We start from the raw sequence: 20,556 nt of genomic DNA, 5'->3' as shown, positions 1-20,556 counted from the left end.
CTTACTGTAATTTTTGATATATTTATAACTTTTTCTATCATTTTAATTTGTAATTTCAGTTTATCCCATTTTCTGTGTCCTACTTTTTCAAAAGTACCATATGTAAAAGCCCCTTATTAGATGAGAATTTAAGTACAGCCTCTTATCCCTGTTTTCTCTTTACTCTCATCTTCCATATCTTGATATTATCTAGAGACTTTCATCCTAGGTTATTGTGAATATATGTTCCCTTTCTTTTCTTCTTAGCAGTTTTTAAACAGCAACAAATATTTCTAATGTATTTTCTCACTTTCAAATATCTATTTTTATTTTTCTCTAGGTATCTCCAAGAGATCTTATTTGCTGCTATATAAGAGCAGGCTCATTTTGTCCCAAGAGCATGGCAGAGGAGAAGTGAAGCCAAACTCTAATAATTTCCTACTTTATCCTCCACTGCCTTCTGCCCCAAGCTATATCCATCTTCTCATAAACACCAGTTCAGAAGATCCACATTGCCCCCCAAATTTCTATTTCCTTGGTATTTGGTGTTTACTAGGTACCTTGGCATATTTTCCTCCTCTGTGGCTCCTTTGAGGTTGATCTTGGAGGAGAAAGCCAGCAATTTTGCTTTGTCAGCATCTTGGTAGGAAGCAGAACTGGAACTAATTATTTTATTTAATCTTCCCAACATTCCTAAGAGGTAGATAAGGAAATGGAGAGTCAGAGAACTTGACCAATGTGAAGCTGCAATTTTAAACCCCATCTATTTGAGTCCAAAGCCTATGTGCTTTTCCATTCTCAAATCAACATTGAAATAAGCCATATTTTCTGACTCTGCTACTTAATTAGCTGTGGGATCTAACACAAGTCATTAATCTTCAAAGTCCTTTCATCACTAAAAGCTGATTTGTCACTTATACTCTCTGCCTGTGTTTCAGTAATTCCCAGTGAAGCTTCAACGCATTCCAGTATGGTTTCCTGCCACAGTTTTTCAGCTGAAATTATTTTCACTAAGATTGCCAATTTCAGCCTTGTTGCTAAACAGATTGCACATGCAATGTTGTGTCCTTCCTGTATGTTATGTTTTGTTATATATTTCTTAATGCACCAAAGTACTACAGTTTTAGTTAACTCAGAAAATTACTTGAGGGTTTGCAGAGGGAACTCTTCTCACTAACAGCCACACTTACACGTCTCATTTATATGTGATGCTGGACCAGTGAGAAAGGTGAGAAAAAAATTGGAGACATCACACAAAAATTAATTCTAGGGAGATCACAGACCTAAACATAAAAGCTAAAACTACCAAATTTCTGGAAGAAAACACAGGAGAATAACTTCATGACCTTGTGGTAGGCAAGTATTTCTTAAAGAAACAAAGCACTGAAAATAAAAGAAAAAAAATCACAAATTAGACGTCATCAAATTTAAAACGTTCTACTCACCAATGATGCTATGAATAAAATGAAAAAGTAACCAATAGAGTTAAGTTTTCTGTTCTTGGATTGGGAGGTTACAGATAAGCAATGGGAGGATGCTAGAATGATCCATGTGGTAATGGATTATAGTGGAGATGTCAGCATGAACCCAGGATTAATTTAATATAGATACAGATGGTTACATACAGAAATATTTATAGATATGTATATACATATCTTAGTATAGAAACAGGTATATTTCTTCACTCTGTCAGCTGAGAGACTCTCCAGTAGCAAGGAGCACACCTAATATCCAGATCTTGGTTTCTGGTACCATTGTCCAATAAAAGGAACCAGGGTTCTTTAGAGAAATGGCTGGTCCTAGTAGTGGGTCAGGGAAAATACAATGTATGTCCAGAGCGTCTTATAGAGCCAGAAAGTAAGTACCAAAATAAATAGACAAAAATAAACAAATAAACAACAACAACATAAACTCCCAATCATGGAGATTGTGAAAATGACAGAGGAACAAACTGAAAGGGCTACCAACGGCCAAAGTTAGAACAAATTGAGCAAAAAAATAAAGTAGTATTAATGTATGATCTAAAGTATAAAATAAATATCCATGAATCCTGATATAAATGATTGAATAAATAAATAATGGAGAAGAGACAAAGCTCCCATGTAAACCATCCTGAATAAGATGAAACATAACTTCCCACTTCTTCTTAAGTGTGGGCTGCCCATAGTTACTTCCTTCCAAAGGGAACAATCTGGAAAAGGGGGAAATAGTAATTTTATACTGGCGAATCCTGACAAATACTACCTCAACCAAGTGATTAAGCTTAACATTAGCAGCAATAAATCATGTTGATATTATGTACTCTTGATGTGATATAATGACAATATCACTTCACCTCTATGGTCTTCCTCCCAAGAACCCATAACCCCAGTCTAATTATGGGGAAAACATCAGACAAATTCCAGTTGAGGGACATTCTACAAAATACCTTATTAATACGCCTCACAATTGTCAAGTTTAGAAGAAAGTTCTGAGAAACTGTTATAGTCCAAGGAGTATAATGCAACTTTTGATGACTAAATGCAATGTGGTATCCTGGAGCAGAAAATGATCAGTGGATAAAACCAAAGAATAAAGTATGTACTTCAGTTAATAATAATGTATCATTATCACTGCATTAATTGTAACAAATGTACCATACTAATGTAACAGGGAGAAATGGATGCGGGGGCATATGGTAACTCACTCTACTATTTTTGTAATTTTTCTGTTAATCTAAAATTATTCTAAAAGTTTACTATTTTTAAAAAGTCAACTGGGGCACCTGGGTGGCTCAGTCGGTTGAGCGGCCGACTTCGGCTCAGGTCATGATCTCGCGGTCCGTGAGTTCGAGCCCCGCATCGGGCTCTGTGCAACAGCTCAGAGCCTGGAGCCTGTTTCGGATTCTGTGTCTCCCTCTCTCTGACCCTCCCCGGTTCATGCTTTGTCTCTCTCTGTCTCAAAAATAAATAAACGTTAAAAAAAAAAAAAAGTCAACCAACAGCCTAGAAGAATATACCCAAAATACATATATATAACAAAGGACTTGTATCCAGAAGAGATAGAAGTCCTACAAATGAATACTTAAAAGACAACCAAATTTGGGGCGCCTGGGTGGCTCAGTTGGTTAAGCATCCGACTTCGGCTCAGGTCATGATCTCGTGGTCCGTGAGGTCGAGCCCCACGTCGGGCTCTGTGCTGACCGCTCAGAGCCTGGAGCCTGTTTCAGATTCTGTGTCTCCCTCTCTCTCTGACCCTCCCCCGTTCATGCTCTGTCTCTGTCTCAAAAATAAATAAACGTTAAAAAAAAATTAAAAAAAAAAAGACAACCAAATTTAAAAAGATAACCCCCAATTTAAAAAATATAGGCAAAAGTCATTTCACAAGATCTAAAAATAGTCAATAAGCACATGAAAAGACGCTCATTATTAGACATTGGGGAACTACAAAATTAAGACTAAATACCATTTCACAACCACTAGAGGGATTAAAATTAAACAGTGATCACTCCAAATGCTAGCAAGCATGTGGAATAACTGGAATTTTATACATCACTAGTGGGAGTGTAAAACGATCCAACCACTTTGGAAAACTGCTTGTTAATTTTAAGAATGTTTATAGCAACTTTATTCATAATTAATAAAAACTGGAAAAAAATCCAAATGTCCATCAGCCGTTGAATGGATAAACAAAGTACAGTTGATCCTTGAACTACAGAGAGTTGGGGGTGCCAACCCCCTCACAGCAGAAAATCCAAGTATAACTTCTAACTCTCACAAAACTTTACTAATTGCTTACTGCTGATGCTTACCAATAACATAAACAGTTGATTTAACATCTTTTATTATATACATGTATATATATATATACATATATATATACATGTCTATACATATACATGTGTATATATACACATATATGTTGTGGATTTTTTAGAGCAAGAGTGAGTGATCAGGGGAGAGGGGCAGAGGGGGAGAGAGAGAATCATAAGCAGGCTTCATACTCAGCATGGAGCCCCACACAAGGCTCAATCACATGACCCTGGGATCATGATCCGAGCCAAAATCACATGACCCGAGTCCCAGGCTCAACTGACTGAGCCACCCAGGCGCCCCTAACATCTTTTGTATAGGTATTATGTACTATATTCTTACAAAAAAGTAAGCTAGAGAAAATGAAATGTTATGGAAGGAAGAGAAAATACATTTACAGCACTGTACCATATTTAATAAATAAAAAATCTATATATAAGTGGACCCACGCAGTTCAAACTCATGTTGTACAAGACTTGATTGTATACAATGAAATACTTTTTAGCAATAAAAACAACTAAATGCTGATTCACACAACAGTAGGGATGGATCTTAAAAATGTGGGGAAGAAGGCACATGTTATGTTATGTACATGTTATGATGTTAGAAATCAGAGTGGTTGTCTAAAAGGTGAGAGATTTGAATCTGGCTTTTGAAAGAACGCTTGGGTGGTGTTTACACAGCTGTTTATATTTAGCAGAACTCATCCAGGCTACACTTAAAAAACTACGTTTTCCACTGTATTTAAATCTCACTTCAAAAAAAAGGGGGGGGTATAAAAAAGACTGGCAACCTTGAAAAGACACTAAACAACGTTAGCAGAAATTTGTTGTGTTAAGTCCTTCCTTCGAAACGTTGAGGAAAACATTCCAATAAACTCTGCTGGATTTTTGTGACTAAATAGGGACATTAAAAAGCCCTGCAAACTCTAAGCCCCTTCTCCTCCGAGTGCCACTGTCCTTCCTTGGATGCCCGAGGACCCTGGGAGCAACGTGGACCTGTCCGGCGCAGGGTCACCACCTCCGCTGGTTACTCGCGCCGCGGGGCCCAGTCCCAGCGTCCGGATTACTCCTCTCCTCACCAATTGCAGACCCGCCCATTGACTCGCCTCACACCCATTCTTTGAACCATCAGATCACCTTTCAATCAATTCAAATGTCGCAAGGAGCGAACCAATCGCAAGCCTCATCGAGGGGAAGGGGCGGGCACTTCTCCGGAAGTGTTGGTTAAAACCCCTCCAATCAGAAGCTTTCTGCGGGATGTTTGAATTTTGCGGAGGTCTGGGTGGTAGGCGTTCCTGCTTCGGAGGCGGCAGTGGTCTTTCAGATCCGGAGGGTTCCTTTACTTTTAGTTCGATTGAGGTTTTACGCCAGAACCTGCCTCAGGTAGGAGGGTGCTGGGGAGTTGGAGGGAGGGCGCTGGCCTGCTTCGTTGTAGGCCTGGAAGGGTGGGGGGACCGCGGCTGTGGACTGGACACAGCTCAGGGGAGTCTCCTCTAGCACCGTATTACACATCCTTCCCGTAGCTGATGACGCAGGCCTCCAAGAGAGTAAATATTTGTTGCCTTGACCTGTGTAGTAGCCAGCGTTTCACCACCGGAGCGTAATTAGCCTTTGGGGCGGGACAGTACTTAGTAGGTATTGCTGAGTATTGTTGGCCCCGACTTTAAATTCCAGTAGCGCTTCTCAGATCCCGTGACAACCGAAAAAAAACCCGGTTGAGAACCTGTAGGCAAGCAAGACTAAGGCATTTCTAGACTTTCAAGCTGAAAGAAACTCCAGTAAGTCAAAGAACAGCGCTTAGACGTATGAGAAACCAGGCTGCCTGACCTGGGATGCCAGCTCCAGTTGACGCGGCAGTTAATTTACCTCATCTGTATATTGACGATAATACTACCTTTTAGGATTTAGGTAATTATTAAATATGCCTTTAGTGTTCTTTTCCCCTCTCCCCCCTACTTTTCTCTCTCTGCTGTGTATAGTGCTATGCTGTATTTTAAAATAGCTAATACGTGGCAGGAGAGGGCAAATCAAATAGTAGAGGAGGGTTTGTTTTTTGTTGTTGTTGTTTTGTTTTGTTTTGTTTTGTTTTTTGTTTTTAGTTTTATTTTAAAGTAATCTCTACACCTAGTGTGGGACTCGAACTCACAACCCCGAGATTAAGAGGCACGGGATCCACCGACTGAGCCAGTCTGGCACTCCAAGGAGGATTTATGATGAAAAACACAATCCTGGGTTGCCTGGCTGGCTCAGTTGGTAGAGCCTGCAACTCTTGATCTTGGGATCAGGAGTTCAAGCCCCACTGTGGGTTTAGGGTTTACTTAGGAAGAAAAGCACAGTCCTTTATCACTTCCCCTGGGCCCTTAAAGAGGAATCTTATTGGCACCCAGGTCAGATGCATTCTCATTTTTAAACTCTGTTGATTGCTTTAAATGCATTAACATTTTAATTGGTGCATTTCTCATGCAGATTTTCCCTTTAACTGGAGTTTTCCAGCAGACTCTCTTAGTTAATCTTGTTGAAGAGTGTAGTGTGCTTATAACTCTTTGAACTTCCTAATGCCTCTGGTTTATATACTGGACTGTAGCTTCCTGGGCCTCACTTCATCTGTCAAGCAAGTTCCTATTTAGAACTCCAAAATAAGTTGATGTTTTTTATCTTTCGACAACCTCCTTCCCTCTCTTCAATGCCACATACTTATTCCATTTTGTATCTTATTTTTATTTTCAAAGGCTCTGGGGCAGGACAGGGGGTGAACTGAAATCTTAATTTTTTAAAATACTAAAGTGAAAATCCATGGAAGTTGTTCTCTCTCTTTGATAGGATGTCTTCATCACATTTTGCCAGTCGACACAGAAAGGATTTAAGTATCGACATGATTAGAACTAAAATTGCTCATAGGAAATCACTGTCTCAAAAAGAAAACAGACATAAGGAATATGAACGAAATAGACACTTTGGTTTGAAAGATGTCAACATTCCAACCTTGGAAAGTAGAGTTCTTCTTGAATTAGATGAGACATGTCAAAATCTTGTTCCAGAAAAGGCCAGTGTCAAGCCAAGTAAGTAAAGGTCTATTGTAACTTTAAATGCTTTGAAGAGTGAAAAAAATTTGGTTTAATACCTGAGGTTAAAAAAATGCTGACCACAGCAATGGAGTTTTGAAACACCATTCTAAGTAATTTGGTAATACTGTCTGTTTAAGGTAAAGGCTGTGAATGCCCCTGGCTAGGCTAAAACCATTCACCTATGGAGTATTATAATACTGTATTATATTGCCTTATAGGAATCCTAAAATTCTTACTTTTTTTTTTTTTTTTTTTTTAATTCTTACTTTTGGAGCTTGGTAAGGTAACTATTGACAAGATAAATTGATATGGGACATTAAAAATAGAACTGGGGCTCCTGGGTAGTTCAGTCGGTTATGCGTCAGACTCTTGATTTTGGCTCAGGTCATGATCTCAACAGTTTGTGAGTTCAAGCCCCGCGGAGCCTGCTCAGGATTCTCTCTCCCTCTCTCTCTGCCCCTCCCCTGCTCACATGCACACACACTCTCAAAATAAATAAATAAACTTAAAGAAGTGATTAAAGAATCCATGAAATAAGGATACTTTACCAATGGGAACATTTCTCAGAAGAGCAAAGAATTTGCCCTTGCAGTTTGCCAAAAGGGCTTGGGGTCACTAGGAAGGAAAAAACCAATTAAAGAAGAAAGGAGTGATCTCAACAAAAGATAAAAATAATAAAAATAGAGTGTCTTAGGCAAGGAGTCACTGGACTCGTATTTAGTTGCATTTATATAGCAGGCCCCAGAAGCCGAATGACAGTGAAGTAAAGCAGGGATAAATGCTGAAGAAATGACAGAAAGACATAAAGTCTTTTGAGAAGTTTTGTAGAGAAGGAAATGAGATGCCAAGTTGTTTAACTGTTCACACTGCTTCATTTAAAGATTTTCCAGGAGCAGTGTAATATGTGGCACTTATAAGATACTCTACATATTTGAGCTTAATTGATTCTGCAAAAGAGAGGGTTGGGCTAAAAGGTTTTTTCTGGATTTATCATTTTTGTGATTCCAAAGGCAAGTAAGAGAAAAGAGTTGGACAAAAGTGTTATAGGGTTTTGTTTTTATTTTTGAGAAGAACTGATCTGAGGAAATGGGCTGGTAGTTGAAGGGGAGAAAATAAAGAACAACATCTCTTAGGAGTTGGAAGGAAATGAAAACTGGGTCATAGAATGATAGAAGATGGCTTTTTAAGGAGGAACTAGACGTTTTTTGGTCTGACAAGCAGTGATGTTATGCCTCCTGAGTCATCTCCTTGCCTCTACTCTCGCTCCCTCATATGCTCCATTCCTTGCTCAGATCTCAAATCAAAGTCTAACCCTGTCAGAATGCTATTAAAATGTCTTTGGTTGGGGCACCTGGGTGGCGCAGTCGGTTAAGCGTCCGACTTCAGCCAGGTCACGATCTCGCGGTCCGTGAGTTTGAGCCCCGCGTCAGGCTCTGGGCTGATGGCTCAAAACCTGGAGCCTGTTTCCGATTCTGTGTCTCCCTCTCTCTCTGCCCCTCCCCCGTTCATGCTCTGTCCCTCTCTGTCCCAAAAATAAATACACGTTGAAAAAAAAAAATTTAAAAAAAAATGTCTTTGGTTTATTTTCCATCTGCAAAGGCCTAGAGTTAGCAGTGAGTGAGTGTGTTGCAGAGAAAGCAAGTATGCTAGCATGGCTAGAGAAGAATGAATAAGGGGTAACTCCCATCCCTGTGGAGCCCTGAGGGGACACCATAGGGACTTTGGCTTTTACTCTGGGTGAAATGAGAAGCCATTAATGGCTTAATGAGTGTTTCTATAAATCTGATTTATGTTTCAAAAGCATCGCTTTGGCTGCTGTGTCGATAATAGATTGTTGGCTGGCAAGTATAGCCTCAGGAAAACGAAGTAGGACACCATTGCAATAATTTAGTTGAGAGGTGATGCCTGATCAAAGTGGTAGCATTATAGATTGGTGGTTGCATTCTGGATAGACTTAGAAAGTTGAACCAATAGAATTTTCTAATGGATTGGATGTAGGGTTGATAAAGATTGATTCCAAGGTTTTTGGCTTGAGCACCTGAAAGTATGGAGTGGCCATTTACTAAATTGTAAAAGACCGAGGGAGGAATAGTTTTAGGGTGGGGGGAATGATAAGGTTAAGAGTTCAGTTTGGGACATGTCCAATTGGAGAAAGTTATTAGACATGTAAGTGGACATGATGAAAAGGTAGTTGCATATAAGATGAATTCAGGGGAGAAGTCTGCACTGAGATATAAATTCAGGAATTGTCAACTGATATTCCGTGTTGGGAGACGTTAGACTGGATGTGATTATCCAGAGTCTGGGTATGGAAAAAGGAGAGAAGAGGGGTCAGCACTCCAACATTTAGAGGGTGAGGACACAAGGGGAAACTGGCACAGAACTGGAGAGCAATGCAAAGTAGAGCAGGAGGACAACAAGAAGAGTGTAGTATTCTGGAAACCAAGTGAAACGAGCACATCAAGGAGGAGAGACTATGTCAGTGCTGCTTGTTAGGTCAAACATTAGTAGCCATGAGATTTCGAACTTTGCTATTATGAGAGGTCACTAATCTTGATGGGGAGTTTTGATGAAGTGAAAGCCAGATTGGAGTGGGTTCAGAGAAGGGCGGCACCATTCAGGACATATTCTTGCCCTAAAAGTTTAACTTGAATCTAATCAAAACCTTAGAGGCGTTGCCTGGGTGACTCAGTTGGTTAAGTGTCTGACTCTTTTTTTTTTTTTTTTAATTTTTTTTTTTCAACGTTTATTTATTTTTGGGACAGAGAGAGACAGAACATGAACGGGGAAGGGCAGAGAGACAGGGAGACACAGAATCGGAAACAGGCTCCAGGCTCTGAGCCATCAGCCCAGAGCCTGACGCGGGGCTCGAACTCATGGACCGCGAGATCGTGACCTGGCTGAAGTTGGACGCTTAACCGACTGCGCCACCCAGGCGCCCCATTAAGTGTCTGACTCTTAATTTCAGCTCAGGTCATGATCCTGTGGTTTGTGGGCCCGAGCCCCACATTGGGCTCTGTGCTGATGATGTGGAGCCTGCTTGGGATTCTCTCTCTCTTCCTCTCTCTCTGCCCTTCCTTCACTCTCTCTCTCTCTAAATAAATAAACTATAAAACAACAACAACAAACACCTTATATTTAATTTCCAGTTTATAGAAAACACGAAGGCTAGAGGAATGCGTAAAAAAACATGAGAAAGCAAACAAATACACAGTGCAGGACATTCTGTAGGACAGCTGACTAGCTTTTTTCAATAAGACAATGGCATAAGAAGTAGGGTGCCAATTGTCACACGAATAAATACAGGAGTGACAAAATATTGATGTTTCTGGAAGGCCCTGGGTTGGTCAGACCCTTTCTTAGGCTGGTTGTGTTTGGTCATAAGCAGTTTCTTTGTTTGCTCCAGTGTGGTGTGTAAATGTTACTTGTTATGTGTGTCATGACATGAGAAAGGTTGAAATACCTGTATGGATGTGACCATCGGGCGATCACTGGAGAAAAGCAAGCCTAAGAATTGAGAAGCCAGGCTACTGGAGACGTCATCAAGATTTGTACAGGGATAGTGATGGAGACAGTGACAGTGAGCTAGGAGCTAGAGCCTTTAATGAATGAGAGGAAGCCTGGAGGGCCTATAGATGACAAACTGGGATACCGGATAGTATGATCTGATGACATGAAATGTAAAGGTGGGATCTTTTGGTGAGGAGGAGGAAATCATTGGGAAGCAACAATGAGGACACCTCAGTGATACCACCAGGGTGAGAGAAAAAAGTCAACCACGTGAAAGGACAACTGGGGAAGATGTCTTCAGTGGGGAGCCAGGTTTCAGTTTGATCAAGAGATGAAAGAAACTTTTAGAGAAGAAGTTGAGAATACAGAGGTTTTGTTGACTAACCATTTCATCATGTGTGCTTTTGCATATTCTGTCCTCTGGTGGCTTCTTCTTCTTACTATTATTTTGAACAACTTTATTGAGGTATAATTTACATAGCATAAAAAAACCTACCCATTTTAAATACATTTAAATACCCATTTAAAATGCTTCTTTTTTTTTTTAGTAAATTTGCTTAGCTGTGCAGTTATCCACCTGAATCATTAAAAAAAAATTTTTTTAACATTCATTTTTTTTTTTAATTTTCTGTTTTAATGTTTATTTATTTTTGACACAGAGAGAGACAGAGCATGAGCTGGGGAGGGACAGAGAGAGAGGGAGACACAGAATCCGAAGCAAGCTCCAGGCTCCATGCTGACAGCACAGAGCCCGACGCGGGGCTCGAACCCACAGACCGTGAGATCATGACCTGAGCCGTAGTCAGACGCTCAACAGACTGAGCCACCCCGGCGCCCCTAACATTTATTCATTTTTGAGAGACAGACAAGAGCACAAGCAGGGGTGGGGCAGAGAAATAGGGAGGCACAGAATCCAAAGCAGGCTCCAGGCTCTGAGCTGTCAGCACAGAGCCCAATGCGGGGCTCAAACTCACAAGACTGTTAGACACCCAACCGACTGAGCCCCTTTCTGAGTTACTTTTAGCCCTTACCCAGCGGACAAACATATGCTCATTCTTCAGAACCTTTTTCAGGTATTCTCTTTTCTCAGGAACCTTTCCTGATCTCCCCAGGGGGGGAGGTTTATACTAATTCTCTATTGTGTGCAGTCTCTTATTTATTTCATGCTAAACCAGACTGAAACTGTTTATTTCTCCAATATACTATGAGCTTCTCAAGGGCAGAAATTCTCTGCCTAAGACTGTCTTGCACATAGCCCCTTATATTTCCCAAACCAGTTAAAACAAACAGAGTATGTAGGTGGAAACCCAAGTTGAACTAAAGAAACTGACAGGTAGCCCTAATATTGGGATCTGAGTTAACCCAACACTTGGTGGCTTAAAACAATAAACATTTATTATTTCACACAATATTTGTGGTTCAGGAATTTGGGTGCAGCTTAAGCAGGTGGTTCTGGAGGTTGCAGTCAAGATGTCATCTGAGGATGTATCTACATGCTTGACTGAGACTAGAAGGATCTGTTCCCCAGATAACTCACCCACATGACTGGCAAGTTGATGCTGGCTTTTGGCAGGAGGCCTTAGAACTTTGTCATGCAGACACCTCCATAGGGCTACTCGAGTCTCTTTAAGATTCCGCAAGGCCGCTGGCTTCCTCCAGAGCAAGTGATCCAAGATAAAGCAAGGCAAACAGTAGTGTCATTAGTGACCTAGTCTTGGGAGTCACACTCCATCATTTCACTGTACTTTGTTGGTTATCCAAGTCAGCCCTATTCAGTGTGGAAAGGAATAGGACACATGGACATCATTATCAGAAGGTGAGAATCCTTGGGGTTAGCTTGGAGGTTGGCTATCAAATGAGTTCATTAATTCAAAAGTGAAGTAATAAACACCCAATATGTAGCAAGCAGTTAATAGATATTTGAACAAGCAAAAGCAAAAGAAATAGGAATTTTTAAAAGAATAGAGGTTGAAATAACTTGTGGTTAGAGTTCTAAGAAATGAACAAAAGTTACTAAAAGCATTTCTTAACAAAGTTGAAGTTAGAAGTCAGACATTTGCCTACCTTTTCATCTGAAATGTTTTATATACTGTGGGTTTCTTCTGTCTAGGGTCAACGAAAACTGCTCTAGGTGATCAACGAAAGCAAATGCTCCAGAAATACAAAGAAGAAAAGCAACTTCAGAAATTGAAAGAGCAGAGAGAGAAAGCTAAACGAGGAGTATTTAAAGTAGGCCTTTATAGACCCGATATGCCTTGTTTTCTGTTATCAAACCAGAGTACAGAGCCAAAAAAGGTAAATTTACTATCCTAATTTGATATAGAGGAATAGTTCCTTTTAACTGGAATTATCTGTAAGAGCTTACAGATAATGGCTATAACTAAAATAGCCATTTCCTCTTACTCTCTTTATTCATTTAGTTGACATGAGGTAGGAATGACATAATAGTAACTCAGAAGATGAAAGTCAGGTCTCTTGATGTTGCTATAGGTTTTTGAGATAGGAAAAACAAGTGGGCAGAAGTCAGTTTCCAATGATAGGCTGAGAAGGACTGGTCTGAGTAGCTGGAACACTGAAGGGGGATAGAAGCTCAAGGAGGTGTGATCTAAAGAAAATGGTCAATGAGTCAAGAAGAATAAAGTTTGAACAGGAGCACTGGGATTTATAAATTAGATAGTCACTGGTGATTTGCTGTTTTAAAGATAGGTATAAAAGATCTCAAACTGTATACTCATTCCTGATTTAGATAAGAATTAAATAATATAAAGGCCCAAGACATTGCCTATTTTTCTGGGCTTCGTGCATCCCATTAATTTTTTTTTAACCGATCTATGATTATTATCTGTATATGACCTTAGAATAAGGTGGAAGAGACCAAAGTTAATACAATAGAGTTCAAATTGAAAAGATATAAATATATTCTGTATATTAGAGGAGGGAGCAATTATTTATGTTTGGAGGAATGTCAAAGAAGACCTTGGAAGGGGTTAGATTTAAGCTGGCTTTTTGAGATATGTAGGATACCAATCATTCGTCTAAGCTATAGACAACCATTAAAAATGTTAAAAATATATGTAGGGGAAACAAATATAGGGGGGAAAAAAAGACTAAACCAAGATACAGACTCTTAACTATAGAGACCAAACTGATGGTTATCAGAGGGGAGGGGGATGGGTGAAATAGGTGATGGGGATTAAGGAGTCACTTGTGATGATCACTGGGTGTTGTATCAAATTATTGAATCACTATATTATACACCTGAAACTAATATAACACTGTATGTTAACTCTATTAGAATTAAAATAAACACTTAAAAAATTATATATATGTACATATACATATATATATGTGTGTATATATATACATATATATGTGTGTGTATATATATATATGTATGTATGTATGTATGTATGTATGGGGAACAAGAGGAGACCCATCATGGTGCTAAACAATAAGACTCGCCAATAATTGTTTTTTTTATTTAGATAGCCATTGTTGAATTCTCTTCTCCATGCAATCTAGAGAAAAGCCCAATTTCTTTAGCACTAGATTTTCACTGAGATTACAGAAGAAAATGACTTCTCATCTAGGGGAGAATTCTGATTATGCTTCTTAAGAAATTTTACAGAGTTGATAAATATCACTTTTTTTTTTTTTTCAACGTTTATTTATTTTGGGGACAGAGAGAGTATGAACGGGGGAGGGGCAGAGAGAGAGGGAGACACAGAATCAGAAACAGGCTCCAGGCTCTGAGCCATCAGCCCAGAGCCCGACGCGGGGCTCGAACTCACGGACCGCGAGATCGTGACCTGGCTGAAGTCGGGCGCTTAACTGACTGCGCCACCCAGGCGCCCCGATAAATATCACTTTTTAGTCAGTCTTTCTCATGCTAGATTTTTTTTTTCCCACATTTTGTGATTAGGTCTCATTTTTCTTATTGACAATGGAGAAATGCATAATCATGAGACTTGAAGACAAACTGTTAAAGCTATTAGAGTAAGCTCTGTGGTATCTTTTCATGAAACAGCAAACAAAAAATCCTAATACTTAAGTCTGTTCATTTACCCCTTCTAAATATGTCCAACTAATCATATTAATGAGGATTCAAATACCTGGAAAATATGGCTTGAAATTTCTTCTTTCAGCTCACTGAGAAATATAAGTTTTGAAGCGATTCACTTAAATGTAATTTAAATCAAGCCAGAACCAGAAAAAGTAGTAATTAAAGTTGGCAAGTATCTTTTTGCCATAAATGATTAAAGTTAAAATTTAACCTGAAAATGGAAACTTTGTTTCATAAAGAGACATGAAATTAAATTTTGCCGGTTCACTTTTTAACTTTATTTTCTTTGACTGTTTTAAGGCTGTTCCATCTTCTGTACGGATTACAAGGTCAAAGGCCAAAGACCAAATGGAGCAGATTAAGGTATAGTTGATTGTTAGTAGATAATTGTTACTAAGATGACAAATTGTACTTTTTTTCTCAGAGTAAGTAAATCCATTTTTTTATCTAATAGCTCTTTTTTCTTTTTTTTTTTTTTTGTAGTTTTTTTTTTTTAATATTATTTATTTTAGAGAGAGAGAGACAGAGTGCAAGCAGGGGAGGGGCAGAGAGAGGAAACACAGAATCCAAAGCAGGCTCTGGGCTCTGAGCTGTCAGCACAGAGCCCTACATGGGGCTCGAAATTACGAACTGTGAGATCATGATCTTGAACCAAAGTCGGACACTCAACCGACCAAGCCACCCAGGCACTCCTGTCTATTATCACCTTTAAGTGTAGTGATTGATTTGCTAGAGTTAATAGTACAAAAATCAATATTAGTGTTTTGGTGACATAAAGCCATCTTGGCTGGTTACTAAGGAAATACTTAAAATATCTGTGTCCAACATCCCTTATTAGATGTATGCCAAACTTTGTGTCACACTCTTTTGTTTACTGGGCTTCTGTTATGCATTCCACATCATCACCAAATGTAGATAGGGATATAAAGCATATAGGGTGGGTATGATAAACTTATGGGTCTTCAAAACACGATTATGGATAAAGTTATTAGGAAGATTGCTAAAATAAAGTGAAGTGGGCAAGGAGGGAAATATATGCCTCTTCATCAGGTGAGGAAGTTGAATTTCATGTATTCAGGAATGTTTGAGTCACTACCATGTTTCTCTAGTCTCTAGGGCATAGTAGTGAACAAAATAAAATTTCTTGTTTTCATTGAGCTTACATGTGAACTAGGCAGTAAAAAAATAGGTATATAGTATGTCAGATGGTCATCAGTATTATGGAGGGGATAAAAAGTGAAGGGAGAAGGGGAGTACTGGAGTGGGTGTCAGGCAGAATTTTGATTGGGGCAGTCAAGCAGGGCCTCGCTGACATGGTGGCATTTTGACTGAAGTCTTATAAGGAATGGAAGAGTGAACTATGGGAAAGAGCTTTCTATCCAGGAGAAGAATTTTCTAGACATAATTCAAGGTCTTGAAGTGAAAACATGCCTAGCCTATTTAAGGGATTCTCAGAAGACTATAGTCAGCTATTTTTCATAGCTTAGGTTATTAGCATTTTCTAAAGTCTAGGATTCTAAAAAGGCCTATAAAGAAGTCTATATCATGGAAAACTTTTTTCTTCATCTCATTTTATTTGGAGAAGTGATTTTTTTTTTTTGGCCAGGTCATTTTATAATAGTAAGATTTCAGCTGAGGGGGTCAATTGATAGATAAAAAATGTGGCAATTGAGTGCTTGCTTCAGCCGCACATACACTAAAATTGGAACGATACAGAGAAGATTAGCATGGCCCCTGTGCAAGGATGACACACACGTTCCTGAAGCATCCCATATTCCTCCCCCCATCCGCCACTGCCTTGGCTTTCTGTTGTGCTTGTGCTTCTGTTGCCCCTCTTTTATCTGTTGCTATTTTTGTGATGTCTTCCCCCCACCCCTATTTCCACCTTTTGGAAGTGGCTCCTCAGGGAGTGGGTCTGCTCAATCCTTCTCTTCTCCACAACATTTCAGAAGAAAGTGAGGGTGGCAGAGATGGCGGCGGGGGGGGGGGGAGGGGGGGGTGTCTCTACGGTTGGATTAATAAAATAACTTGAAAACCCCTCGGGGAAAAATGTGGTGATTTGATTCATTATGCAATTAAATCACATAGCACCTTAATCTTTTAAATAGATTGATAATGGGAGTGATGTTCGAGCAATTCGACCTGGTCAAAGACAAACTTCTGAAAGAAAAGTGTTGGACAAAGAGAGAAAAGGTAGGAATTTAGCAGTTACTATAAGCTCTGATGTTGCCACAACAGTAATTTAATGATTACAAAAAGCATTTGATTTGATTAATTTTTCCCACAGCCGTACAGCCTGTAACGACCACATCAGTGAGAATGACTCGATCAGCCACTCAAGCAGCAAAGCAGAATGCCAGAACAGTCTCATCTACTACAACAAGAAAGCCAGTCACAAGAGCTAATGGTAAGAATGATCTAGAGTGTTTTGGTCTTTGAGGTTTTTTGTGTTCAATTTTAAAAATCATCATGTACTTCTCTGAGTAGGAGAGGAGGAAATAGGAGATTCCAGTTCCTAAAGGTAGGTTCGATGCCTCAGCATCCAGGTAGCATTCTGTGGGTACTCAAAGGTGGAAGTACCTGAATTGGTGTAAGCAGTGCTTCAAAGTGAACATTTAATGGCCCAAATAAATTACAGCCCATCCATTTGGTGGAATACAATGTAAATATTTAAGGACAGTGTTGTGAAAGAACATGATATATTGAGGGGGCAAAGAAAAACAGGTCAGATTCTGAACACTATGATCACAATCCTAAAATATGTATGTGAATATGTGAATGTAGGATAAAACTGGAAAAACATACACTAAAGTGACACTAATGATTCTTACTGAGTAATGTATTCGTGGGTTATTTTTAATTTTGTTGTGTTTGTGCTTTTCTTTATTTTCCTAATTTTCTATAATTACTTGATATTCAGAGGCAAAAGGTAAAGTAAAATACCTTAACACTTGGTTTTGAAAACAGATGGCCTTTACTTGGCAGGAAATTTCATCTGTTTTTATCTCATTTTATAATATGACTTAATAAAAAAATCCTTTAAGATATATATTCCTATTGCTGCCTTTTTTCCTATTCCAAATTACCTAGTGCTTTTAAATTTTTTTTTTCAACGTTTTTATTTATTTTTGGGACAGAGAGAGACAGAGCATGAACGGGGGAGGGGCAGAGAGAGAGGGAGACACAGAATCGGAAACAGGCTCCAGGCTCCAAGCCATCAGCCCAGAGCCCGACGCGGGGCTCGAACTCACGGACCGCGAGATCGTGACCTGGCTGAAGTCGGACGCTTAACCGACTGCGCCACCCAGGCGCCCCCACCTAGTGCTTTTAAAGTAGCATTTTCTATCTAATCAAAATGGTTGTTTTATTTCACTTTTATTTTAGATCATGAAATAGAGAGAAAGGCACCAAATCAAGGAAGACCTGCCAAAAATATAGAAACAAAACCTGAAAAGGTAGAGTATAAACATCTGTTTATTCCTAGATACTTTGAAAATCTCATTGCCACTTGCATAAAGCTGAAATTAAGCATACAGAGCTGCTTCAAGAGAATTAACCTACATGTGTGTTAAAACATCTTGAACCATAAAGAAGCATGAAGAGGATATATTGTTGTTGTCTTTCAGGTATTATATCCTCAGAGCTTTATAGCTAGAGAAAGGATAATTTGGTTAACAGGATATAGAGAAATACAATAACATTAGTTGACAGAAACCTTCACATGAGAATTGACTAAGCGATAAGATGTAGTAGGGTGAAATGTATTGACTTTGGATTCATTTAGGTGTGAGTTTGAATATTGTCTCTGCTTCCAATTAGCTAGATAACTTTGGACAAGTTATGAATTTGTTTTCCCATCTCTAACATGCAATACTTACTTGGAGTAGTTTTAAGAATTAAATAACCTAACATTTCTGATAGCATCTAGCATAGAGTCTAGTAGAGTCTTCAAAAAAAATTCACCAGTTTGAGGGCCCAGTTCCTTGGTTTATAAGCCACATTATAATTCCTTAACCTTAAAAAGAAAAGTTTTGCCAAGCTGTAAAAAACCTGGCTAGATTTTACTAAAAAATCAAATCTGGATCCTCCAGGAAGACAGTATAGGGTGAATCTTCACGAGTAAGCAGCTGGACCTCATGTTCTTCCCTTAAGATTGATTTCCTCTTTAAGGATTATCACTAGGTTTTTACTTTCACTTCCATGTTGGCCTCAGAGATAGTATCACCCTTAAATTTTTGTCCAGGTTGAAATAAGTCCTGGGAATATATCACATTATGACTATAGTTAATAATATTGTATTGCATATTTGAAAGTTGCTTAGAGTAGATCTTAAAAGTTCTCATCACCAAAAAAATTCTGTAACTATAGTGATACATGTTAACTAGACTTACTGTGGTGATCATTGCACAATATATACAAATACTGAATCATGTTATACACTTGAAACTAATACAATGTTACATGTCAATTATATCTCTATTAAAAAAACCAAGTAATTACATTGACTTGAAAAATAAAATATACTTCACATTTTATATGGTTCATCTTATTGTGTAATGTTAAAAAATAATTTTGCTCATATGACAAGGTTATTTATAATCAAGGTTATTTACAGAAATGATTTGGTACTTGACAGTAGTAGTCATCTAATAAACGTTGGATTTCTGATTCTCAAGCTATTGTAATTATCATCATAATCAAAGTAAAAAGAGATCTGTATTTGTTAGGTGAGTAATTTTTCCATTTTAGTTTTCATATATTTTAATTTGTTGTAATACCTAAAACCTATTATTTATTCCTATAATGAGGATTGGTTCTCCCTCTTTCTGGATCTTAGCATTGGTTTAGTATAGCTGGTCTTCTGATTCCTTATATACATTTCATTGTATTTGTTTTGTCGTCTCTTAAATTATGTATGTGGGACATAGATCTCAACTGTCACATTTTCAGCCTGTAAAAATTGGTCAAATATATCCCAGAAGAGCAATTCTCACTCTATTCTGTTTACTTACAACTAGGTCATTTCTTTTAAACTTGATAGTGAAGAAAATACTTTGGATTCACAAGCCAGTACAACAAATGGAATGGATCCAGATGGAGTCTTATCAAAACTAGAAAACTTACCTAAGACAAATACTGCAAAAACGAAAGGAAAGAATTCCTTCGCACCTCAAGATTTTATGTTTCAGCCATTGGATGGTCTGAGGACCTATCAAGTAACACCTATGACTCCCAGAAGTGCCAATGCTTTCTTGACACCCAGTTATACCTGGACCCCTTTAGAAACAGAAATGTAAGAATGTAATGTTAATAATGAATTCCTTGCTAAGATGGTAACAAATGCCTTTCTTAGATTTGGCCTGTGCTTTTTAAAAGTTATTATTTAGTTAATTTAATGATAATTCATTAAAATTTGGTTAAAAAGTTCTTCAGAAGGCTACAATAATCTATTTGACAGTTTTGATATTTCCTGTGCATTGTTATTAACCTTATTTTCCTAGTACAATTTATGTTTCATTGCTTTTAATAAGTGACTTTATTATAACACTTGGAAATAAATTTTTAGAAGAAGTTGCCTGGGTACCTGAGTGGCTCAGTCAGTTAAATGTCTGACTTCGGCTCGGGTCATGATCTTGTGGTTTGTGAGTTCGAGCCCTGCATCAGGCTGTGCTGACAGCTCGGAGCCTGGCGCCCGCTTCAGATTCTGTGTCTCCCTCTCTCTCTGCCCCTCCCACGCTCATGCTTGCTCTCTCTCTCTCTCTCTCTCTCTCTCTCTCTCTCTGTCTCTCTCAAAAATAAATAAACATTAAAAAAAAAAAAGAAGTTGCTATAATACTGTAGCTCAGACGTGGGCTTTGGTTTGTGTTCTTTTGCTGAGTACACTTTAGAAAAACTGATTAACTTGCAAAGTGGAGCGGGGAGAGGGATCAGTTGGACTCTTTAAAAGAAAAGACAGGATTGTTTTGCAGACTGGCTGTTGGCAGATTTACTAGAAACTGCCCAGCAGCAGCAAGACTGCTAAGTGTTTATTCCATTAAGAGATCTTCAAAGTATTTAGATCTCATTATAATTAGTGAAGATGAACATTCCCACTACATAGGTGTTTAAATTTTTCTGCTCCAGAATGGACCTATTGTTTTAAAAAT

At 38.6% G+C, this 20,556-nt stretch overlaps 1 protein-coding gene and 1 non-coding gene across 5 annotated transcripts in view; both read left to right on the top strand.

Annotated features, from left to right (window-relative positions):
- Window positions 1-4,998: 4,998 nt before the first annotated feature.
- DLGAP5 (DLG associated protein 5) overlaps window positions 4,999-20,556 on the top strand; it is a 40,720-nt gene continuing 25,162 nt past the window's right edge. For 3 of the 4 annotated variants that reach the window (XM_023255707.2, XM_023255706.2, XM_023255708.2), the window contains exons 1-8: window positions 4,999-5,155; window positions 6,593-6,831; window positions 12,458-12,642; window positions 14,711-14,773; window positions 16,519-16,603; window positions 16,698-16,817; window positions 17,795-17,865; window positions 19,429-19,703. In XM_023255707.2, coding sequence (XP_023111475.1) covers window positions 6,594-6,831; window positions 12,458-12,642; window positions 14,711-14,773; window positions 16,519-16,603; window positions 16,698-16,817; window positions 17,795-17,865; window positions 19,429-19,703 — 1,037 coding nt within the window. In that variant the 5' untranslated portion in view covers window positions 4,999-5,155; window position 6,593. Of the gene's footprint in view, window positions 5,156-5,446; window positions 5,681-6,592; window positions 6,832-12,457; window positions 12,643-14,710; window positions 14,774-16,518; window positions 16,604-16,697; window positions 16,818-17,794; window positions 17,866-19,428; window positions 19,704-20,556 lie in introns of all 4 variants that reach the window. The other variant, XM_045059937.1, reaches the window with a different exon arrangement.
- On the top strand, window positions 16,083-16,189 carry LOC111561034. The gene has a single exon (XR_002743404.1). It is a non-coding gene; the product is annotated as a U6 spliceosomal RNA (small nuclear RNA).

Source organism: Felis catus, chromosome B3 (genome assembly GCF_018350175.1).
Source record: "Felis catus isolate Fca126 chromosome B3, F.catus_Fca126_mat1.0, whole genome shotgun sequence".
NCBI lineage: Eukaryota > Metazoa > Chordata > Mammalia > Carnivora > Felidae > Felis > Felis catus.
This window is presented reverse-complemented; position numbering and strand designations above follow the sequence as displayed.